Source organism: Scyliorhinus canicula, chromosome 3 (assembly GCF_902713615.1).
Source record: "Scyliorhinus canicula chromosome 3, sScyCan1.1, whole genome shotgun sequence".
NCBI classification, from domain to species: domain Eukaryota; kingdom Metazoa; phylum Chordata; class Chondrichthyes; order Carcharhiniformes; family Scyliorhinidae; genus Scyliorhinus; species Scyliorhinus canicula.
Window position 1 is genome coordinate 251,952,921 of NC_052148.1, and position 25,182 is coordinate 251,978,102.

At 42.0% G+C, this 25,182-nt stretch overlaps 1 protein-coding gene across 11 annotated transcripts in view; it reads left to right on the forward strand.

Annotated features, from left to right (window-relative positions):
* Window positions 1-25,182, forward strand: part of LOC119963433 (high mobility group B protein 6-like) — a 58,141-nt gene that overhangs the window by 18,489 nt on the left and 14,470 nt on the right. For 10 of the 11 annotated variants that reach the window (XR_005460103.1, XR_005460104.1, XR_005460105.1 and 7 more), the window contains 6 exons: window positions 8,855-8,934; window positions 9,999-10,122; window positions 13,363-13,489; window positions 15,681-15,739; window positions 19,179-19,290; window positions 24,535-24,714. Coding sequence is in view for 8 of the 11 variants with exons in the window: in XM_038792555.1 (XP_038648483.1) it covers window positions 8,855-8,934; window positions 9,999-10,122; window positions 13,363-13,489; window positions 15,681-15,739; window positions 19,179-19,290; window positions 24,535-24,714 (682 nt within the window). In the remaining 3 variants the exon portion in view is untranslated. The remainder of the gene's footprint in view (window positions 1-8,854; window positions 8,935-9,998; window positions 10,123-13,362; window positions 13,490-15,680; window positions 15,740-19,178; window positions 19,291-24,534; window positions 24,715-25,182) is intronic. The other variant, XM_038792556.1, reaches the window with a different exon arrangement.

Genomic DNA, 25,182 nt, shown 5'->3' on the forward strand with positions numbered 1-25,182 from the left:
TTTTCACAGTAATATCTGGGGTCAAAGCACCGATCCCTGTAGTACCCCACTAATCATTGCCTGCCAATCAAGAAAAATATTTGTTTATTCCTATTCTTTGTTTCCTGTCTGCCAAATAGTTTTCTTTTTCATCTCAGTACATTACTCCCAATCCCATGTGCTTTAATTTTATACACTAATCTCTTATATGGCACTTTGTTGAGAGCCTTCTGAAAGTGCAAAAAACTACATCCTTTGGCTCCCCCTCACCAACTCTATTAGTTGCATCCTCAAAGAATTCCAGTAGATTTGTCAAGCATGATTTCTCTTTCATAAATCCATGCTAACTCTGTCCAATTCAACCACTCTTTTCCAAGTGCTCTGCTATTAAATCTTTTATAATGAACTCTAGTTTCTGGCACTACAGATGTCAGGCTGAATGGTCTATAATTCCCTGTTTTCGCCCTACCTCCCTTTTTAAATATTGGGGTTACATTAACTATCCTCCAATCTGTAAGAACTGTTCCAGAGTCTATAGAATCTTGGAAGATGACCATCAATACATCCACTGTTTCTAGGGCCATTTCCTTAAGTACTCTGAGATGTAGATTATTAGGCTCTGGGGATTTATTAGCCTTCCATCCCATCAGTATCCCAATACTATTTCTCTGTTAATACCCATTTCCTTCAATTCCTTCCTTTCACTAAACCTTGTGTTCCCCAACATTTCTGCGATGTTATTTTTGTCCTTTGTGAAGACCAAACCAAAGTATGTAATTAGTTGGTCAGCCATTTTTTTTTGCTCCCCGTTATAAATTCCCCTGTTTCTAACTGTGAGGGACCTACATTTGTCCTCACCAATATTTTTGTCTTCACATACTGAGGCTGAGGGACTTAAGGCTGTTTTCGTTAGAGAGAACGTTAAGAGGTGACTTAATTGAGGCATACAAGATGATCAGAGGATTAGATAGGGTGGACAGTGAGAGCCTTTTTCCTCGGATGGTGATGTCTAGCACGAGGGGACATAGCTTTAAATTGAGGGGAGATAGATACAGGACAGATGTCAGAAGTAGGTTCTTTACTCAGAGAGTAGTAAGGGCGTGGAATGCCCTGCCTGCAACAGTAGTGGACTCGGCAACACTAAACGCATTCAAATGGTCATTGGATAGACATATGGACGATAAGGGAATAGTGTAGATGGGCTTTAGAGGGGTTTCACAGGTCGGCGCAACATCGAGGGCCGAAGGGCCTGTACTGCGCTGTAATGTTCTATGTTCTAAAGCTTTTACAGTCAGTTTTTATGTTTCCCACAAGCTTACTCTCATACTCTATTCTCCCTTTAATCAATCCCTTGGTCTACCTTTGCTGAATTCTAAACTGCTCAGGTCTATTGTTTTTTCTGGCCAATTTCTATGCCTCTTCCTTGGATATAATTTCTCTTGTAAGCAATGGTGTGGCTATCTTTTCCATTTTACTTTTGCACCAGATGAAAATAAACAATTGTTGCATAGAAAATAGAACCAGGAGGAGGCCTCCTCCGCCATTCATTATGATCATGGCTGATCATCCAACTCAGCCTGATCTCCCCTCCCCATATCCTTTGATCCCCTTCGCCCCAGGTGCTATATTTTGAAAACAGTGTTTTGACTTCTACTGCTCTCTGTGGTTGCAGTCCACCCATGCGCGCTTTGAATGTTTGCTGTTGCCTATCCATTGTCACCCCTTTTATGTAATGTTTGCTTGATTGTTCAGTCGTTCTGTGTTTGATTTTGTGAGCCTGTTTACTTTTGATGCTCAATGTGCTTGATTGACTAAGCCGGGATGTGGTCTCCGAGGAAAAATAAACAAAACTATAGAAAGAGCTGGAAGCCTGAGCTGGAAGCATGGGTGAACGTCTTAAAGCACTGTGAATAAAACCTGTTAACGCGCATAGAAACTAATATCATCTCTGCGTAGATCTGAGATATAAACTATACAGTAGTCTCTACAGCAAAATAAAATACCGCGGATGCTGGAAATTTAAATGAAATGCAAGAAATTCTAGAAATGCTCAGCAGCTCTGACAGCACCTGTGGAGAGGGAAACAAAATATTTTAGGTATGGGACCTTTCATCAGAATGTGTTGCCGATATGTCTCACGATCAGCTACAGTGCTGAACTCATATTTCTGAAAACTGGTTTAATCTGGATCATTTACCCCAATTTCACTCTGATTTGGAAAGACTTGGCTTGTCCAAAATATCAACCTATATTTTTCGACCCAGACTGAGAATGTGAAATTGCTGATGAAAAAATAACAATCGGTGTAAAAGCAGAGCAGTCGAAGCAGAAGAATCTGCGGTTGATGTCAAACCCTGTTTTCAGATACAAAGGAGTTCAGCTTTGCCTCTGATCTGTTGTGAGATATGGAAAACATCTGTTTCTGCGATATCACTTGGTTAAAATTAAGGGAAACCAAATCTATTTCCTGCCATTGCCCTTCTGCACGCTGTGAATTAAGCTAGGTAGCAGAAAGGGAATTGCTCAATGCAGTACGAACACTGGCTAAGTTAAGGAAAGATGTAGTGCACCACAGAATGATTTGGTCATTTGAAAGCTGATATTATTGCCATTTGATTACAACACGGGTTTTGATGTCAAATGATCTTGTAATGCCGGTAACAGTGTGATAGTATTTCAACTTCTGTTTCAGCCAAATTACCAGCACTTCCCGCATTTCAAAGTGACATAGTTTTAAAAATAGAACATACAGCATAGTTCGGAATCTCTGGTAGTGAGATTTTAAGCAGCAATTTGATCTTGGAGGTCTATTGACATTCATAAGTAGCTTCAGTGTCACTCGTTGCACAAGGTGATATTGAAAACTGCTCGATGGAATTACTGTGCTTTAGCTCGCTAGACACGATCAATTATTCAATTACGCAGTCTGAACTTTAATACTTGCCCTGGTATCTTGCGTTGCTGGTACCTTTTTAAGGCTGTTGTACAACATGTTCTGCTAAAAAGTTTTTTTTCTGGTAGGTAGGTATTGCCACGTTTTGCTAAATAATCTGTATTTTAGGCCGGTACAAGGGTATGCCCTTAATTTTACTTTTTTTTTAATAAACAATTTTATTGAGGTAGTTTTTGGCTTTATAAACAGTTACAGACATCATCAGAAAGGAAGCAAAAAAGGCAAAAATGTGCAAACATCCACGTACTTTCAATACTTCCATCGTACCGTATTGCACAAGCCCGCTCCCCTCCCACCCGTACTACCCGCCATATTTTCCCTCCTCCTCTACTCTACCCCCCCTCCCCCCACCCCCCTGCTGACGCTCACTCTCCCGCAAAGAAGTCAATAAATGGTTGCCACCTCCGGGTGAACCCCTGCACAGATCCCCTCAAGGCGAACTTAATTTTTTCCATCCCCAGGAAACTTGACATGTCCGCAAGCCACCACTCAGTCTTCGGGGGCTTTGAGTCCCTCCACGCCAATAATATTCGTCGCCGGGCTATCAGGGAAGCAAAGGCCAGCACATCGGCCGCTTTCTCCCCCTGGACTCCCGGGTCTTCCGAAACCCCAAAAATTGCCACCCCTGGACTCATCACCACCCTTGTTTTTAGCACCTGGGACATGACCCCCGCAAATCCCTCCCAGTACCCCCTCAGCTCAGGGCATGCCCAAAACATGTGCACATGGTTCGCTGGTCCTCCCGCGCACCTAGCGCATTTGTCCTCTATCCCGAAAAATTTGCTCATCCGAGCCACCGTCATATGGGCCCGGTGAACGACCTTAAATTGGATCAGCCCGAGCCTAGCACATGTCACGGTCGAGTTTACCCTACTCAGGGCCTCTGCCCACAGCCCATCCTCCATTTCCCCGCCTAGCTCCTCCTCCCATTTAAGTTTCAGTTCCTCTGTCTGGGACCCTTCCTCCCTCATGAGCACCTTATAAATACCCGAGACTCTACCCTCCCCTTCGTCCCTCCCAGAGACTATTCTGTCTAGGATCCCCATTGGCGGGAGGCGTGGGAAAGATGGGACCTGTCTACGAACAAAGTCCCGCAGCTGTAGGTATCTAAAATCATTTCCCCTTACCAACCCAAATTTCTCCTCCAAGCTCCTCAAACTCGCGAAGCTCCCTTCCAGGAACATATCACCCACCCTTCCCGCCCCTGCTCGCCGCCATACTCGGAACCCCCCATCCATACTGCCGGGGGCAAACCGATGGTTGTCGCAGATTGGCGCCCAGACAGACGCCCCCATCTCCCCCACATGCCTCCTCCACTGGCCCCATATCCGCAGGGTCGCCACCACTACCGGGCTGGTGGTGTACTTGGCCAGCGGCAGCGGTAGAGGAGCCGTGACCAGGGCTTCCAAACTGGAGCCCCTGCACGAAGCCGCCTCCACCCGCTCCCAAATAGACCCCGTACCCACCATCCACTTCCTTATCATAGCGATGTTGGCCGCCCAGTAATAATTGACCAGACTCGGCAAAGCCAGCCCTCCCTCGCTGCGGTTCCTCTCCAACATCGCCTTCTTCACCCGCGGAGACTTTCCCGCCCAGACAAAGCTCATGATCAGCCCGTTAACTCTTTTGAAGAAGGACTGTGGGATAAAGATCGGGAGTCACTGAAAAATAAACAAAAATCGAGGGAGGATTGTCATCTTTACAGTCTGCACCCTCCCTGCTAGCGACAGCGGGAGTGCATCCCATCTCCGAAACTCTCCCTTCATTTGCTCCACCACCCTGGCCAAATTTAACTTATGCAGCCTGCCCCAGTCTCGTGCCACCTGGATTCCCAAATACCGGAAATTTTCCTCAACTAACCTAAACGGTAGCCCCCTCAATCTGTTCTCCTGGCCCCTTGCCTGTACCACAAACATTTCACTCTTCACCGTATTTAATTTGTATCCTGAGAACTGGCCGAACTCCCTCAGCATTCCCAGTATAGTTCCCATCCCGGCCACTGGGTCCGACACGTACAGGAGCAGGCCGTCTGCATAAAGAGAAACCCTGTGTTCAACCCCGCCCCTCACCATCCCCTTCCAACCCTCTGCGGCTCTCAGCGCAATCGCCAGCGGCTCTATGGCCAGCGCAAACAGCAGCGGGGAGAGCGGGCAGCCCTGCCTGGTCCCTCGGTACAACCTAAAGTACTCCGACACTTCTCTGTTGGTCCTGACGCTGGCCCTCGGGGCCTGATATAATAATTTGATCCAATCCACCAATCCCTCCCCGAACCCAAACCGTCCGAGCACCTCCCATACCTGATATAATAATTTGATCGAATCCACCAATCCCTCCCCGAACCCAAACCGTCCGAGCACCTCCCATATTAATTTTACTTTTGAAAGAAACAAACCACTCAAGCCAGGTGCCATCAAGGTTTAAAAAAAGAGCCTGCTGCATCATGGCGCTGAGGAGCCGGGTTCGATCCCAGCCGCGGATCACTGACCATGTGAAGTTAGTACATTCTGCCCGTGTCTGCGTGGGTCTCACCATCACAACCCAAAAAGATGTGCAGGGTCGGTGAAATAGCCACACTAAATTGCCCCTTAATTGGAAGAAAATAGTTGTAGTCTCTAAATTTAAAAAAAAAATTTTTTTAAATGCATGGAAGATGATGGAGTAAATCAGGGAATAATAATTTGGTACCAAGCCTGGATTTTGGGAAGGTAGCATGTGGATCTGAAGTCGCACAATGTTATTTTTTTAATTAAAAAAAAAAAAAATTAATTTATGGGGTGTGGGCATTGCTGGTTAGTCCAGCATTTATTGCCCATCCCTCGTTGCCCTTCAGAAGGTGTGGTGAGTTGCCTTCTTGAACCGCTGCAGTGCCTCAGGTGTAGGTACACCCACTGTGCTGTTAGGGAGGGAGTTCCAGGATTTTGTCCCAGCGACAGCAAAGGAACGGTGATATATTTCCAAGTCAGGATGGTGAGTGACTTGGAGGGGAACCTCTAGGTGGTGGGGTTCCCAGGTATCTGCTGCTCTTGTCCTTCTAGATAGTAATGGTCATCGGTTTGAAAGGTGCTGACTCAGGAACCTTGGTGAGTTGCTGCAGTGCATCTTGTAGATGGTACACAAGGCTGCCACTGTTTATCGGTAGTGGATGGTTTGAATGGTTGTGGCAGGCGGAGCGATCAAGCAAGCTGCTTTGTCCTGGATAGTGTTGAGCTTCTTGAATGTTGTTGGAGCTGCTCATCCAGGTAAGTGGAGAGTATTCCATTACACTACTGCCTTGTGCCATGTAGATGGTGAACAGGCTTTGGGGGGTCGAGATGAGTTACTCGCCGTAGGGTTCCTAGCCTTTGGCCTGCCCTGGTAGCCACAGTATAAATGTGGCTGGTCCAGTTCAATTTCTGATCAATGGTAGCCCCCAGGATGTTGACTATGGGGGTTTCAGCGATGGTAATGCCATTGAATGTCATGGGTGTTCTGTTATGCTTCTTCATGTAGCATAAGCTGCTTCCTTGATGTATACTCTGACAAAGGAAGGTTCAGACTTGGGGATAGCTTTAACTCATTTATTGAACAGTTAACAATTCTCCTACTTGAGTTCGACTCTCCAGCTGATCTTGCTATAGTAACTCAATCTAACTAACCAGTCTGCTCTAAGCCATGCGTTGGGTGTGATGCTTCCGATCTGCCCCTCGGTCTCTCTTGCTGTCGCCTGTGGAAAGAGAAAGAGCATGTATGCCCTTCCTTTTATATGAGTAGCCCCATGGTGGTAGTGTCACCTCTGGGTGTCTTGACTGCCCATTGGTAGTGTCCTATTCTAAGTGTTCATTAGCTGTATGTCTGCATGTCATGATGTCCCTGGTGCTCCCTCCAGTGTTTACTCAGTCCTAGTGTATCTACATTAACCCCTTGTGTATTTACAGTGATGCATATCACCACAATGGGGAGATGGTTAGATCCTCTCTTGCAGGAAATGGTCATTGCCTGTCACCTGTGTGGCGCAAATGTAACTTGCCACATGTCCGCACAAGCCTGGATATTGTTCAGGTCTTGCTGCATTTGGACACAGGCTGCTTCATTATCTGAGGAGTCACGAATGATGCTCAACGTTGTGCAGTCATCCCCATTTTTGACCTTATGATTGAAGGTAGGTCATTGATGAAGCAGCTGAAGATGGTGGAGCCTAGGAAACTACCCCGAGAAACTCCTGCAGTGATGTCCTTGAGCTGAGATGATTGACCTCCAACCACCACAACCATCTTCCTTTGTGCTAGGTATCACTCCAACCAGCGGAGAGTTCCCCCCCTGATTCCCATTGACTCCAGTTTAGCTAGGGCTTCTTGATGCTACACTCGGTCAAATGCTGCCTTGATGTCAAGGGCAGTCACTGTCACCTCACCTCTGGCATTCAACGCTTTTGTCCATGTTTCAACCCAGGCTGTAATGAGGTCAGGAGCTGAGTGACCCTGATGGAACCCAAACTGAGCATCCGTGAGCAGGTTATGGCAGAGTAAGTGCCACCTGATAGCACTGTTTATGAGTCCTTCCATCACTTTGCTGATGATGGAGAGTAGACTGATATAGCAGTAATTGCCTGGGTTGGATTTGTCCTGTTTCTTGTGTACAGGACACACCTGGGCAATTTCCCACATTGCTGGGTAGATGCCAGTATTGTAGCTGTACTGGAACAACTTGGCTAGGGGTGCGGCAAGTTTTGGAGCACAAATCTTCAGTACTATTGTCGGAATATTATCAGGACCAATAGCCTTTGCAGTATCAAGTGCCTTCAGCAGTTTCTTAAAATTACCTAGAGTGAATCGTATTTGCTGAAGACTGACATCTGTGATGCTGGCCACTTCTGGAGGAGACCGAAGTGGATCACCCACACGACACTTCTGGCTGAAGGTTGTTGTGAATGCCTTGGCCTTGTCTTTTGCATTTTGAGGTCCAAGGCCAGTGATCTTGAGACAAGAGTTCAGTTCTCACCTTTGAAGCAGCTGAAGATGGTGGAGTCTAGGAAACTACCCCGAGAAACTCCTGCAGTGATGTCCTGGAGCTGAGATGATTGACCTCCAACCACCACAACCATCTTCCTTTGTGCCTGCAATCAGGTAAATTTGGAATAAAAAGCTAGGTGGTGACCATGTAACTTCTGGATTGTTGTAAAACTCATCTGCTTCACTAATGTCCTTTTCAGGAAGCAAGTTTGCTGTGCGAACCAGGTTTGGCCTTTTTCTGAGAGCCTGGAGTCACTTGATGTGTGTTTCGTTTTTATATTCTTTCATGGGAGGTGGTCGTCACTGGTGAGACCAGCATTTGTTGTCTATATACCTGATTGCCATTGAGAAGATGGTGGTGAGCTGCTGCCTTTCTGTAGCAGTTTGGTACAACTGTGTTACTTGCTAGACCGTTTCTTGAGGGCAGATAAGAGTCAACCACATTGCTGTGGGTCTGAAGTCATATATAGGTCAGACCTTGTAAGCACTGCAGATTGCCTTCCTTAAAGGACATTAGTGAGCCAGACGCATTTTACAACAATCAATGATAGTTTCATGGTCATCCATTACTGAGATTAGCTTTCTTGTCCAGATGTCTTTCGGCTGATTAACTAATTTAAATGCCACCAGCGCCATGTCAAGCCAATCCGCTGTCAAGAAGGCAATTCACTTCTGCCTTGTTGAGGGCAATTTGCCAGCATCACCAACAGCCTGAGAGTTGATCTTTTTTTTAATGCTTACTGTATAGTTTCATAGATGCATATAAAATTTGTACGGGATGTAATCAATGATGCGCCTAATTTGAAGTCTGACTTTTATGTAAAAACGAAAATAAGATTTTGTCGAGTAATGGCTCCATGTATTGAAATGAATTCAAGCCAACTGAGATGGCCATAAATCTCACCAGCCTGATGCTGGCATCTTTTAACTTCAGAAAAGAAAAGGTGGTTGGCCCAAAGGCAAGAAGAGAAAACCTCCAAAGGATTTTACCGCACCACGGGCTCCTACCACAGGGTAAGAAAATGTTTCATGTAGAATGTCCGTTGCTGGTGATAATATCCATGCATTTATGTTTGAGAGATGGATTGTTGATAGTGGCTGACAGTTCAGTCAATGTAACCACTTTTACTGACATCTGTTCATTCAGTCACTAAATTGTACAGTGAGCATGTCACCTATATTACCCTGATAAAAATCACATCTGTAAATTAATGGTGACATTTGTCTCATAGTCATTGATAAACCCTTGATGATTGTATGGTTTTCAAGTAGATTCGCTCAGGTTTGCTACAATATATTCCTGAATTTTGAATTGGCATTCCATGTTTTTAATATATTAGATAAAAGCATGAACCCACTGCTTGCTCTGACGCCAGTGCTAATTTGTGGGTACACAATTCCTAGGAATAAATGCTGGTAATCTGAATCCACATACCCTCCACCATTTGTCAGTACTATTCCCAGTCCAGATCAAACAGTTATGCATATAAATCAAAAATTCTGCAATTCTAAAAATCAAAGGAAATAAAACAAGTGCTTTTTAGATGTTTTTGGTAAACAGCTAGCCACACCTATATACCAAACATCTCCACTAAATTTGGACACGAGCACCAATTTTAGCAACTTGCTGCACACGATTTGGGAAGAGGGTGACGTTAGAACATATGATGAAAATTGAAGCTAAATTGAGTTTAAAAAATGGAGTGCTGATTAGTGATGTGGATCAGTTGCCCCTGTAACCTTAATGCCTTCACTAATCAACTGTAACATTTTACAAAATCACCAAACATGCATATTTTAAATTTATGAACAATAGACCACCTTTTACGTAGGTGCATCACAAGCATGTTTTATGAAGTGTTCGATGTATAAAATTAGATTGTTTGCATTGTTAGTATTTCTGGTATAAGAATTGGATAACCTGGTCAGATTGTCTTCTGATGCACCACTGTTTTCATTGTCTTTCAAATGCCTTGTGAAAATATGACCAGATTTATTCTATGATTTTTTAATTCACTAAGCCAGATAGCACTGCTCTTAAGAATTTGTTCCTTTAATCTCTTGTAACTGCCTGACAGGTATGTGTTATTCCTGAATGAACAGAGAGCCAAGCTGAAAATTGAATATCCGGATCTCCCTTTTACAGAGATCACAAAGTTGCTGGGCACTCAGTGGTCACAGCTTTCGCAGGAGGGAAAACAGGTGAGAAATGGCTTGTTCTTTTATTGTAGCCACTTTTATATTCCTAATGAAATAGTTTTTAAAATTGAGATTAACCACCTCCCCCGATTCCCGACAAACATGTTTGGAAAAGGATGAAGAGGGTGCATCCAGGACTTTGCCTTCAGGATTCACATTGAGGAGTACCATGGAGTCTTTGGGTTACATATGAAGTTTACATGCATGTTACCATGAATTGATCTTGATGCTCTGTTTTGGGATGTCTCGCATATGAAACAACAGAATTAAAAAACATCCTTTCCAAACATCTCTGTACACACAATTCTGACGAATGACTAAGTAATCTAAGTGCAAACCAGATTGAGGGCTTTAAGGGACAGATTACCTAATGCTATAAGCGGGGGCTGCATGTGGCCTTTGGTTTGCAGCTTGAGCCTCTATGCGCTAGATGGCACTGCTGAATAGACTCTTTCCATTAATTGGCGGTCGCTGCTAAGGACTAAGTAGAAGTAGTCATTGCTTCTGTTGAGAACTGCAATTTGATAAGGTGAATGGACTGGATACATACCAGGAAAATGATTCCCAAGAAATTATTCCCTAGATCCCCAAGAGATACGGAAATTCAACCCAATTGTGTACCTCAGGAGTGGATTTATGAATCCTGGCCCAAATTTACACTCTTGAGTTTGAACTTGTGTTTTACGAGCTTATTTTAAATTCCCATTGAATTGGGTTTTTTCATTTTGACAAATAACACAGCAAACCCTCAAACTAGTGCAGTACACAAAAGTGCTTCTGTGTACATAAACGCAGAAGAAGGCAGACGACTACCAACACTGTTGGTTAACTTAATCATTAAAGTTGGTGCCTCCGTTTATACAAGAAATATAGTGGATGGATAAGCTAGAGCATGTAGGAGAAGAGAAAAAAGCCATGAAACCATGGTAAAATGGTCCACACCTTCACCTTTAGCGATTGCTCATACGGCCAAATAACATATAGGATACGATTTTCATGCCCCATTTGGGCGTGCACCAACTCCAGTTATACCAGAAGTACCAGTGACATATTATAACACCTATTTCTCAGATATGAGATCTGCCTGTACCTCTACAGGAGCCAATTAATGATTCTTTAACCCCAAAATTAAAAACAAAGAAATGCAGAAAAAAACTGCGAAGACATTCATTCTAAGGAGATATTCTACAAGTAACCACAGGATACAGCATATCTTCAAAATCTGGCACAGGACATTGATCATCATTCCATATATACAGATAAAACCAGTCAATATCCATACAATTAGTTTAGATTGTCAAACATAGTAATCGTTGTAGTCAGTGTCTCCCTTCATATGGAAAACGAAAGGATAAAAGGATACCAAAAAGAGTAGGGGATCTCAGGATATCAGGAAGCCAGGAGCACATTGTCCTATGGTGCATGCCCTCTTCTATAAGGCAAAAATAGAGACAGCTGCACAATAGATAAAATCCCTTATGGGCTGAAAAAAAACTAACTCGGCCTCCTAACACCACCAAACAATGAAACAATGCCCCTAGAGAAGGGGCACAACAGGATGCTGCCATCCGTGCAAGATATGGCTTGGCAGTGTACATTCTCATATACAGGAGCCATAAACCAAGGATACCTAAACCACACCAAGGCTTGTGCGGTATGGTGGTCCAGTGGTTAGCACTGCTGCCTCATGGCGCCGAGGACACAGGTTTGATCCTGCCCCCAGGTCACTGTCCGTTTGGAGTTTGCACATTGTCCCCATGTCTGTGTCGGTCTCACCCCCACAACCCATAAAGATGTGCAGGTAGGTGGATTGGCTACGCTAAATTGCCCCTTAACTGGGTACTCTAAACTTATTTTTTAAAAACACGGCAAGACTCGCTATGCAACAGACGTCCCTCCTCTCCAGTCAAATCAGTCTTGCCATTCAGGCCCCATCAACATTGGAAAACATAAACCACTGAGGAAACCTTACCAACAAGGAGAAGAAGAATCGTCAAGACACCCTTCAACGGGGTATCTCGGGAAGGTATACAATGTGTATCCAATTCCGACACCAGGTCACTGTCAATGTGGAGTTTGCACATGCTCCCCGTGCCTGCATGGGTCTCTCTCCCACAGCCCAAAAAGATGTGCAAGGTAGGTCAATTGGCCATGCTAAATTGCTCCTTAATTAGGAAAAAAATAAGAATTGGGTACGCTAAATTTATTTTTAAAAAATAACTGAGGGCGCCCTACTCCTCCATCCAGCCTAACCTCCTGCAGAAGAAAGACTAACAGCGCTTAACCAAAGCACACAGACTTGCACTCAGGTCCTGCAGCCAACAGGAAACTACCTCCCTACTGAAATGCAAACTAGTATGACAACTAAGATGGCCTGGCTATCGTCTAAAATACAGATTGTAAGTGGCCAAAGACCTATTTTATCACTAAAGTAGAGGAAAGCAGACTAACCATGATTCAAAATCCTAGACTCAGTTCTCACCTCAGTTGTAAAAGCTTTCATAATCATGGCCTCTGATTTGTGATTTCCTTTGTAAACTGGATTGAATCAGAGAATGCAATCCCAAAACAGGTTTTGTTTTTAAAAGAGCACCTTGGAATCACAAGCAATAACAGTAGGCTTTCACTTTACAGTTGGTGTATGCGAGTGGCATTGATTTAAAAATAATTTAAAACTTGCTTGTTCTTTTGCACAGCAACTCATAATGTAATGGGTTAAGGCTTTCTTGCAGTTGGATTAACAAACATCCGGGGCTACTGTTTGGACGTGTATGGGCGAACTATTGTTGAAGCTTGATTGGAGTAGAAAATAGGATATTGGCTACGCAATGTTAACAATGGTATCAATGTGCCAGCGTAATCTTAACTCTTCACGCAATGGCATTGAGCAGGTGCTGTAGGTCAATCTTCTCTTGTATTCTGGCCCTGCCGTTAGATTTCTTGATAACACACACTTGGTTATCATTACGGCAGCAGTTTTGTTAAAGAATCAATCACATGACTGATCAAAACATAATCTACAAATTGTATTGATATAGGCAGGTTCAGGTCTCACGGATATCCTAGTGACATTGTTTGCTGACCACTTTACACAATTTACTGTTTTTCCTGCTCTGAGCCTCCTTACTTTCAGTTACAGTAGTAACTTGTATTTTACTCTTTCCCCCGCCGTAGACATTGGTAAATTTACTTTGCAATAACCGATTTGATTTCCACTCCGCTTTCCTTACTTTTTGTGAATAGAAGTATATTGATGAAGCAGAAAAAGACAAGCGGCGATACATTGAGGAGCTAAAAGCATATCAAAATTCAGAGGCTTACCAAGCTTTCCTAAAAAGAAGGGCAATGAACAAAGTAAAAAACCTGTGTGGTAAGAGTCCAAGGCATTTGCCTTTTTATGGTATTGCTTTAAACTTGCAAAGTTTCTTTTTGAAATGCTGTAACTAGAACCCATTTGGAGGCAAAAATCAACCCTGTTGCTCTGAAGGGAAGACAGGGAAAGATCAATAGTTCTGTTCACAAACTCAGTACTCTGCCAATTGGTTGGATCCATGGTGAAAATTAAAAGCAAAATGCAAATATTCAAAATCTTCAATTGAAACAATATGATGTTTGATGTTCATCAACGGTATATTCGTTTCTGGAAAATAAAAAAAATTAAGGTGATAGAACATACAGTGCAGAAAGAGATCATTCGGCCCATCGAGTGTGTACTGACCCACTTAAGCCCTCACTTCCACCCTATTCCCCATACCCAATAACCCCTCCTAACTTTTTTGGACACCAAGGGCAATTTAGCATGGCCAGTCTACCTAACCTGCATGTCTTTGGACTGTGGGAGCAAACCGGAGAACCCGGAGGAAACCCACGCAGACATGGGGAGAACTTGCAGACTCCGCACAGACAGTGACCCAGCAGGGAATCAAACCTGGGACCTTGGCACAATGAAGCCACAGTGCTAACCACTATGCTGCCCATGGATGGAGGCCATACCATAAAACTAAAGAAGGATCTCTAGTATTTTCATCTTTGTATTTAATTTGCTCTGGAGAAATCCAGTTAATGCTGTGCTTGATTAACTGAGAGGGTGAGGAGGCACTACTACCAACAAGTTTATCCAATGTTTCCGAGATAATCCTCATTGATGGTGACATAATTGTATATAGTCTAGTCGTGAGATGGTTCCCTTGCATTCTTGTATTTGCAGTTGTGTTGACTCTGTTGCTAGCATTCTTGTTTCTCAAGTCAGACGTTTGTGGGTGGGTTCCTGCACCAGTGCAGTATTGAAGGAATGCTGCATGATTAGCAATGTTAAACCAAAAAATTGTCCACCTATTCAAATGGTTTGATTATCTGTTAAAGGGGAGGAGCAGAGAGTTTTTTTTTTGTATCCTGGAAATAACACTTTAAATAGATTGAGCAGTCATTCACCTTATCGCTGTTTTTAGGATCTAGCTGTAGTGCCACGTTTATCTATGTAACAATGGGTACTGTTCATCCACGTAATTCATTTTGTGTGAAGCAATTTGACTCCCTTGCCGGGGTATCATTACAATATTGAGTGCCTCATTGGCTTGGTGTTTGTTGTAAAATTGGTCACTGGGAAATTGCATGTGAGAGTCAGCAAGATGTTTGGCTGTGGCGGTTTCAACTAAGCAGTATTTCTTACCGCACACACTTCCAGTTTAACCAGCTGAATCATTGAGAAACTAGAGTGCCTGATACTACACCAGCAGTCCTATGACATTGCTAATGTTAAGTTGGTCGATACTGTTTTACAATGTATTATAGACAATTATAGCATAGTGTATTATAGACTATGATAGCACAGTATTATTCCAGTATGGTGCAGCAATGCCTCTTTAAGGCTGTTCAATTTAATTGTTTGGTTAAAAAAAACACTCAGGCCATTGAGGAATTGATGTTTGTTAATGGCAATTTGGAAATTGGAATGTACCTATAAGTTTAAGGTTCAGGAGTACATCACATTTTCAGATTGTTTAACATTTGTACTTGTGATGTTAGTGCAGCTATTACAACCTTAAAACGATGTAACTTTATCACTTAACATATTTCTACACCATCTTTTGCTAAGTGGAACTTATTAAAATTTATAAAATGCCTTACATCTATATCCGATATTTTGGAATTTGTGATTTAGATGGAAATTTGAATTTGAAGATATTTCATGAGACTGGAAGACAGTAACTACTTCATGGCAAGCCAGGCAGGCAGATGGAGCTACATAATCTTGAGCTAATATTCAATTCATCAACATTAGAAATTGCAGTGTTTACTTGCCAGATAATGCACTCTGGGCATCCTGTTGCTGGGCAGCATTCAACTGTTCAGGATCAAAGTATACAGTTCTTCTTTTAAAATAAATTTAGAACACCCAATTCTCTTTTTTTCCAATTAAGGGGCAATTTAGTATGGCAAATTCATCTGCCCTGCACATCTTTTTGAGTTGTGGGGGTGAGACCCATGCAGACATGAGAATGTGCAAACTCCACATGGACAGTGTAAAGGTTACAGTTAATGCAATATTTTGTTCCAATCAGGTGTGGAGTCTCTGGATGCTGAATTTGAAAGTGAAGCAATTTCACTGTCCGAAATTGGAGTAAGTAGAATTTTTATTTCATTAAACTTCATGCAGTAATGGGCAAGTTTTTTTTTTAAAAACCAGGAACAGTCGGTGGAAATATATTTCTAAAGTTGCTCATTTAGTAAAAGAGAGAAAGAACTTGCTTCTATGTAGAACTGTTCACAATCTCAGGATTGATATAATGTAAGGAAATGTGGCAGCCAATTTATACACATTAAAGTCTCACAAGCAGCAATTCATTAAATGAATACATTGATACATTTGGGAGTGTTGGTTAAGAGTTGGCCAGGACGCTAGCGAACTCCCCTGCTTCTCTTCAGATATTAGATACATAGATAGAACAGTACAGCACAGAACAGGCCCTTCGGCCCTCAATGTTGTGCCGAGCCATGATCACCCTACTCAAACCCACGTATCCACCCTATAACCGTAACCCAACAACCCCCCCTTAACCTTACTTTTATTAGGACACTACGGGCAATTTAGCATGGCCAATCCACCTAACCCGCACATCTTTGGACTGTGGGAGGAAACCGGAGCACCCGGAGGAAACCCACGCACACAGGGGGAGGACGTGCAGACTCCACACAGACAGTGACCCAGCCGGGAATCGAACCTGGGACCCTGGAGCTGTGAAGCATTTATGCTAACCACCATGCTACCCTGCTGCCCCCAATTGTTTGGGAAATTTTATTTCTACCTGAATGTTAAACTGGGCCACGATTTAAATCTCATCTGAAAGATAACATCTTTAGCAGAAACAGCAGCACTCACGCAACGCTGCAGTGAAGTGGCAGTCTGGTTTTTGTACTCTAGTCTCCAAAATAGGGTTTGAATCGACAACCCTGATTCCAAGCTAAAGCTGATACATAACCTCAACAGTAACTGTTCTTTATATGGTAATGTCATATAAAAATGGCACATGGTTCACAGTATCCTACGGTAGTTTTTTTGTGAATGTGAGAGGCCTCCAAAGTTTGAAAACATCTCGGGCTGCAATTTATATGCTTCAGTCGATGGTAGAAAGGTTTCTAGAAACGTTGTAAAATGCTCCTTCAATCTGATTATAATTCTGAGTTTTAAAATGTTAATTTTACACACAAACTTTAAATAACCCTTTCCCACATCCTCTTTTTTTAATTAAATATAAATTTAAAGAACCCAATTTTCTCTCATTTTCCAATTAAGGGACAATTTAGCGTGGCCAATCCACCTACCCTGCACATCTTTGGGTTATGGGGGTGAGACCCACACAGACACCGAGAGAATGTACTAACTCCACATGGACAGTGACCTGGGGCTGGGATCGAACCTGGCTCCTCTGTGCCGTGAGGTGGCAGTGCTAACCACTGTACCACCATGCCACCCCCACATCCACTTTACTTATGCAAGTCTCCACTGGTCATGTACCTCATATAGCCAAGAACAAAGGTAATTGAATGGCTTCCTGGCCTTCATAAATTTACAACTCTTGACTGTCCATTAGAGCTATACAAAAGTGACACAACACCACCTTCACGTAGTGACATCTCGCAGAAGTGTGACTCTCATCAGGAGTTTTAGGGATGGGGGAAAGGCTCTCCTGTTGCTCCATACATGGGTTTCCCAAAATGCTTTGTTTTTTGCAATATTTCGTTTTGACCCTGTAGACGCTGCAACTATTTGGTTGACTAGCAAGCCATAGTCCACCCCTGAGGTTACATTTATCAGAAAGGAATGTTTGGCTGGACCTCCTTTTTTTTCCCTTGAAAAGAGCAGGCTAAAGAATGACCCCATGGAGGTCTTCCAAATTATGGATGGTTGTGATAAATTAGTCACAGCACGAGTGCTTCCACTTGTGGGGCAGAACAGAACTAGAGACCATCCATGTAGAATAGTCACCAATTAATCAAATAGGAAATTCAGAAGACGTGTTTTTACCCAAAGGGTGATGAGAGGGATGAAAGGGTGATGATTTGTAGTTAAGGGCAGCACGGTAGCATTGTGGATAGCATAATTGCTTCACAGCTCCAGGGTCCCAGGTTCGGTTCCGGCTTGGGTCACTGTCTGTGTGGAGTCTGCACATCCTCCCCGTGTGTGCGTGGGTTTCCTCCGGGTGCTCCGGTTTCCTCCCACAGTCCAAAGATGTGCAGGTTAGGTGGATTGGCCATGATAAATTGCCCTTAGTGTCCAAAATTGCCCTTAGTGTTGGGTTGGGTTACTGGGTTATGGGGATAGGGTGGAGGAGTTGACCTTGGGTAGGGTGCTCTTTCCAAGAGCTGGTGCAGACTCGATGGGCCAAATGGCCTCTTTCTGCACTGTAAATTCTATGAGAGTGTGGAACTCGCTACAAGGCGTAGTTGAAGCAAGTAGTATAGATGCATTTAAGGGGAAGCTCGGTAAGCTAAGAAAAGGGAATAGAGGATTGTGCTCACAGAACATAGAACATACAGTGCAGAAGGAGGCCATTCGGCCCATCAAGTCTGCACTAACCCACTAAAGCCCTCACTTATCCCCTATCTCTGTAACTCAATAACACCTAACCTTTTTAGTCACTAAGGGCAATTTATCATGGCCGATCCACCTAACCTACATGTCTTTGGATTGTGGGAGGAAACCGGAGGAAACGTGAAAATAGTTAGATGAAAGAAGAGGACGTTTGATTGGAGCATAAAGACCAGCATTGACTGGTTGGGGAAAATGGTTTCTGTTCTATATGTGATCTGTTTAGTTGTGCATGGTGATGGTTAGGAGCAAAAACAGAAAATACGGGACCTCAGCAGGTCCGACACCATCTGTGGCGAGAGAAGGGAGCTAACGTCTCTTCTCTCCACAGATGCTGTTAGACCTGCTGCAATTGTTGAGTATTTTCTGTTTTGTTTCAGATTCCAGCATCCAGAAATGTACTTTTATCTATTATGATGGTAGGGAACAGAATAAGAATGATCATTATGTAATTATTTATTACTTCTCAATTACCATTAAAACAAAACCTAACTTGCACAGTGGGAGCAATGTTATAATATTTTGGCCGCTTCAAATTATTTCACAATTTATTGTCCAGAGCAACCAGTTATGCTCATTATGACCTCTTTTAGGGGCAGCACGGTAGCACAGTTGCTTCACAGATCTAGGGTCCCAGGTTCGATTCCTGGCTTGGGTCACTGTCTTTGCGGAGTCTGCACGTTCTCCCTTTGTCTGCGTGGGTTTCTTCCGGATGCTCCGGTTTCCTCCCATGGTCCAAAGATTGCAGGTTAGGGGAATTGGTCATGGTAAATTGCCCTTAGTGTAAAAAAAAAAGATTCACCTCTTTTAATTATTGACAAAAATGTATCAGTAATTTACACATTGCTTCAATTTCTGTTCTGGGTTTTAAATTCTGCTTTTGTAGTTTTGTAAATAACTGACTGTCAAAAGTAGGCACCCTTGTAAGTTTGGTAAATTGAGGAGTAAATAATTGGGTCCTTTTGTTAAGCAGGGTGAGGACGACAATGGCCTGTACTGCAAAACATGTAATCAGTACTTTAGCTCATTACATAACAAGAAGGAACATCTTTTTGGAAGACAGCATCTTCAGAATTTGACAGGTAAAATATTTCAACATGTTTCCTGATTACTGGCCTTATAGATCCAAAATATATTTTGGTAAAATCTAAATAAGGCATTGGAGGTGAATTCAACTCCACAATTACACACAATTTTCAATGAAATATATATGTGAATAGTCTCGTACTTTATTTTTTGCAGAATTAACACTATTGCGAGCTCACACCATGTAATAATAATAATCGCTTATTGTCACAAGTACTTCAATGGAGCTACTGTGAATGATTTCTTTTGATGCTGCCTAGTCAAATCAGTTTTAAAAATGCTGCGGATAAAACACAATCACGACAACCGCAAAATATTCAAACAAAGTTAGGTTTTCAAGTAAAATATATAAAAGCATACAAGAAATAATGAAAACTGCAGTATCTAAAAAGTAGATGCTCAATGAATGTCTGACTCAAACAACTAGCTGACTGAATCAATGCATAGCTGCAGTATTCCAACATGACGCTGTGTGAAGTACATGGTAGGTCTTTTGTTTGTATTATTTCTTCATTGATAAACTGAGGTTTTTCCAATGTTGATGATTGACATTAATTAAGGACTGCGTAAATGGGATTCCATTTCGGCTTTTGTGTGATACAACATCTAAACATTTTTGTATTTGATGATATGTAATCATGCACAACTTTATGACTAACATATCATGAGATCAGGTCCAGTGATGCACATATTTCACTCTGAAAAAGACTAAATTTCTTTCAACCTTGAGATTAGTTGTGGTGCAGTTTGAATTTGTAGGGTCAGTTTTATTGCATTTTCTGTTGAGATTGCTTTTTTTTATTAGTCGTGGTGTCATGACCTTATTGTGTGCCAGAGCTTGAAAGTGTAGCATCATCAGATTCTATGTACATTAGCATTTAGGTTTTGGAGGGGAATGCATGTCTATTAGCTGAAGGTAATTTGGGATCAGATTTGCTACAAATTGAGGCTGGGTGGGATAAGGTGGCCACTTAAGGGCCTTAATAAGTGAATGGGAGACACTGCATGGTTTAGTTGGAGTCTTCAATCTGATTATTGAAGAGCCTTGCTGTTTCATGCCATCTTCACAGATGGCACTAATGCCCTGAAGAGGGCAGCACATTGAAATAGGTACCAGATGATGGGGAATCTCTGTTGACAAGCCCAGGAAAGGGCTGGGCGGCAGTTACATACAGAATCTGTTTCCTCTCAGCTGAGACAGAAATCCAGGTCATTGAATTTTAATTCTGGACTCAACTCATTTTCTGCCTTGCGTGTATTTATTAAAGATTTATTAAAGATTCCATTTATTAAAGATCCAATTTGAAATACTTTATAATAAAAGATAACATGCAATACTGATGCATTGCTATGAGCTACCAATCTCTTCCCACACTAACTGCCTGTTTGCACCTTGCTCCCATATCCCAGTTTTCCATTTTCCCTCGTATCCATCAAGTCTTTCCTTAAATCCATCAGTGCTTTGTACATAAGCCACTCTCCTGCAACATCAGCCATTTCACATTCTCACCACTGCAAATAAATTCCTCCTAAGTTAATTATTTGAGTTGTTACATTTCTGGCTCATTATTGCAGACTTGCCCACAAGTAGAATTGGGTTGGACAAGGAAAATATGATTTTTTTTTAAAATACATTTTATCAGGTCTTCTCTTCGCATCTACAGCCTATTTGGCCTTTCCTGATAGCTACATCCGCTCCATTCTGGCGATATTCTGTATTCTAATATATTTTCTGTTCTTGTTCTGCAACTTGGTGATCAAAACTGTATACAGTACTTGAAATGTGGTCTAAACAAGGTTCTATTTGAATTTGACATGACTCTCCCTGCTTTTGATTTCTATTCCTTCAAAAAATGAACCACTGTACTTTGTTTGCATTTTTGATGGCATTAACAATTTATGCCAATATTTTTAATGATTTATGTATCTGAATGCATAGACCTCTTCCTTTACCTTATTTTGATGCTTGTTGTCCAATTGAGTATTATTACTCCGACCAAAATGACCCACCTCTCACTCCGTTATATTAATTTTAGTTTGCCTTTAGCTGCCCATATTGCAAGCCTGTTTGTCTTCCTATATTTTGATACAGTCTTTCATACTGTTGGCTACTATGTCAATTGGTATCATTAGAAAATTTCAATACTGTACCTTCAATTCTGGAGTTCAAATCTTTTGTTAATCTCTTCAGTTTATCTTGTGTTTGTGTTTCTCACCTCATAGTGATCCTATTCCTATTAATTCTCCTTTTGTTACTTTGCACATGAAATATGACTATTATCTTTTATTACCTTCAGTATTTTCATTTCATATTTCCTCTTTGCCTTCCTAATTGTCTGACCTCGGCAGGTTAAATAAGTGGCAAAGAATTGGCAGATGGAATATAATGTGTGAAAATGTAAGGTTCTCACTTTTGTAGGAAGAATAGGAAAAACAGAATATTATTTAAATAGAGACACATGACAGACTGCTACAGTGCGGAGGGATCTGGGTGTTCTCCTACATATAGCACAAAAAGTTAACATGCAAGGACAGCAGGTAGTTCAGAAGACAAGTGGAATGTTGGACTTTATTCAACAGGGATGGCAGACTTGCTGCGACTGTACAGTTTTGCTGAGAACACATCTAGAATACAGTATGCAGGTTTGGTCTCTTTATTTAAGGATAGATATACTTGCATTGGAGACAGCTCAGAGAAGGTTCAGTAGGTTGATTTCTGGGAGAAGAGATTGTCTTATGAGGAAAAGATGAACAGGTTGAGCCAATACTCATGGAGTTCAGAAGAATGATCTTAATGAGACTTTGAGGGGGCTTGACAGGGTCTATACCGTGAGGCTGTTTTTCATTTGCTGAGGAATCTAAAATTATGGAACATGATTTCAGAACAATGGTTTGCCGATTTGGTCAGTGATGAGGAATTTCTTCTCTCAAAAGGTCATGAATTTTTGGAATTTTCTAACCCAGCGAGCTGTGGAGGCTGAAACATTAAATATATTAGGGATAGGTGGATTTTTGAACTTTGAGAGAATCAAGCTTTATTGGGAATAGACAGTAAAATGGTGTTGAGGCCAAGATCAGATGAGCATGATCTTATTGAACGGCAGAGCAAGCTCAAGGTATTATATGGTTGACTTCCAGTTTCTTATGTTTTATTTTATTTGTTTGCCCTAATTATCAAAAAACCCGTAAAACTACAGCTTTCTGCTATCCATTCAAAATATTTCAGTGAGGTTTTTATTTTCCCCTTGCCAGTTGTGCTTATTAAGGTTGTGGTGCAAAATTTGCGGTAGCAAAAGATAAGCTGCAAAGAAAAATAAATAAATTATAAATGTGCCCATAAAACTGTACTGCTTTTCAACCTGAATTATTGCTGCATTATTTCCTGGATAAACTTTATAAATGTGCTGTGAGAAATGAAGAATAAAACCACTTGCATTCTGTAGATGTTAAATATTTTATTCACTGGGACCAATGTGAAGTTGTTCTGTGGCAATCATGTTAAGAAGTTGAATTGTAGTTGGAAAAGTCTACTCTAACTTGCGATGTAATTGCATCTTTTTTGAGATGAAGCACATCTTCCTTTAGCAAAGGTTGTACAGTCATAGGAATCATGCAGTATTTTCAGAGCGTTTGTTTATCCGGCTGTCCAATCAAAAAAAGGGGCTGTCCATGGTGACAAAGGTCGAAAGTTAATGGAAAAGGTCAATTCCATTTAGCAAAATATACAAGCACTGAAAAAGGACCATGCCATCTCTAGACCAGTTTTGACTTTCACCGCAAAACTAGTGAAGCTTTGGTTAAGACCTGGAACCGAGCCCTCCAGGACTATCCAAGTGGTCATTCTTGACATTTGAAACTACATAGAATGTTTGTTCATGAACATTAAGGTGAATGGAACCACAGCCAAACATGATTCCCTCATTCCCCAATCTCCATATGGACAGCCACATTTGGGAACCCTGGCTCATTTCCTCCCTCTTCTCAATCCCTTCTCCCAGCCAAAGGTTTTTAAGGTCAACTGTGTACCCATTTGACACTCCAAATGAGATCAGCGAAAATGAAGACACCCAAGAAAAGAACACTGAGCAATCTGGTGGTTCAGTGGACAACTACACTACATGAAGAGGCAAATTGAGCCAAAATGAGAGCTCGTACCTGGAATCTTCATTAACTGTGAAGATTGATTACCCCTTCATGTAGTGTAGTTGTCCACTGAACCACCAGATTGCTCAAGTGTTCTTTTCTTAGGTGTTTTCATTTTCGCTTCAGGCCACAAGCGAGATCATGTATCTTGAATAACCAGGCTGTTCTTGTAACTGAGTTTCTGTGTTAACATTTTCTGACAGCTCCCTGCAGCATTGCAGAAAACCTTTTCTGATCAGCAGAAGGAATATTTCAATGCTGGCCACACCACTGTTGAATCAGGAAAAGTAGGACCGATGAAAAGCAACCTGACAGAAGATTTGGAGAGTTTGGAAAACTCTCTTGTGGGTAGTGTAACAATGGCGATAATATCTTTCTTTTGTTAGGGGGTAGCACAACATCAATGTAGCTGTGGTTCAAGAGCATGATTGAATCACGATTAAAAATGTACAATTCTATTTATATACAGACACCACCATGTTCTTTCTTGCTTCAGATTGTCCTTGCATAGTTATTTGCACAAATCTGTATCCAGCCAAAGCAGCAAAAGCTTGTTGATATACTTTTTCTGCCCCCCCCCCCCCGCCCAATATGCATTTCGACTGATCAGACAGTTGTAGCTGCTGCATTGGTCTGTGGAAGGCAGTACCATGTTTGTACAACAGGCTTGATCTACGGTTCTCTTAACAAGGAGAGCGCTCTTTCAATAGCATTAATATTGAAATCCCAGACCGCCTCCATGAACTCAACAGTGATATTCAGAACTCCTCTGGTAGTACAAGGGTCCCCAGAACCATTTCCACATTTCTCTTTGATGCCACATTTGATTTGTAGTCCTCGCGTGTCGAGCCCAAGCACGTTGTGACTGCCTCCACCAGAGGAACTCATGTTGCATCTTTATGGGCTGAGGTCGGGCTCCAATTCCAGATTTACACTACGACTTTTGTGCTTTAACAGAGTGTTTAAGACTATGCTGTATCAACAATACTTCAAATTCAAAATCAGAGTCGCCATCTTAATCTGATGTGAATAAATTGACAGAGCACCTGCTCAACCACGTCCATAGATGTAACAACTGTGACTTTGAATTCAAACAGGAGATTTTGAGAAAGAAGCTGCTGAATTGTCTAAACAAGAGCAGGAGCAAGGTGATGAGGACTCGACAGATGATGCTGACAGTGCAGAGCTGTCCCAGTTATGTAGCCTGACCTCAAAACATAACTATACGTCACTTAATCTAAGTCTTCTGGAGGAATATATTTTCAAGCAGGTAAAATGTAAGTACAAATAATTTTTACTTTGTCTTTTTTCCCCCCAAATATGTAGCTAAGATAAACTGATTTTGTTATCAACTATTTTAAACTCTATTAACGGTGGCTCTTAGATTGCATATGAAGCTACCTTGAAGTGAATGCGCTCTCCCAGTTGGATAAAAGGGTCCTGGTTGGAAAAGGTTTGGGCAATCCCTTGTAGATACATCAACCGCATTTAACTGTTTGGCACAGTTGGCATAAATTTTCTGGTGTGGCAAATAGCTGAAGTTTACATTGCTTGATAAGAAATGTCCTCGGCTAAGATTCAAGCATTTTACTGGGACAGAGTGGTAGAGACTTTATTCAGCACGTGATGTATTGGATATGAGAGTTCATTGTGCTAATGCGTGATACCTGAATTGGAAATGTTCGCTGTTCTAAGCCGACATTCCTCCTTTACCAGCATTATGTTTTGAATGCAAAAGTCAATGT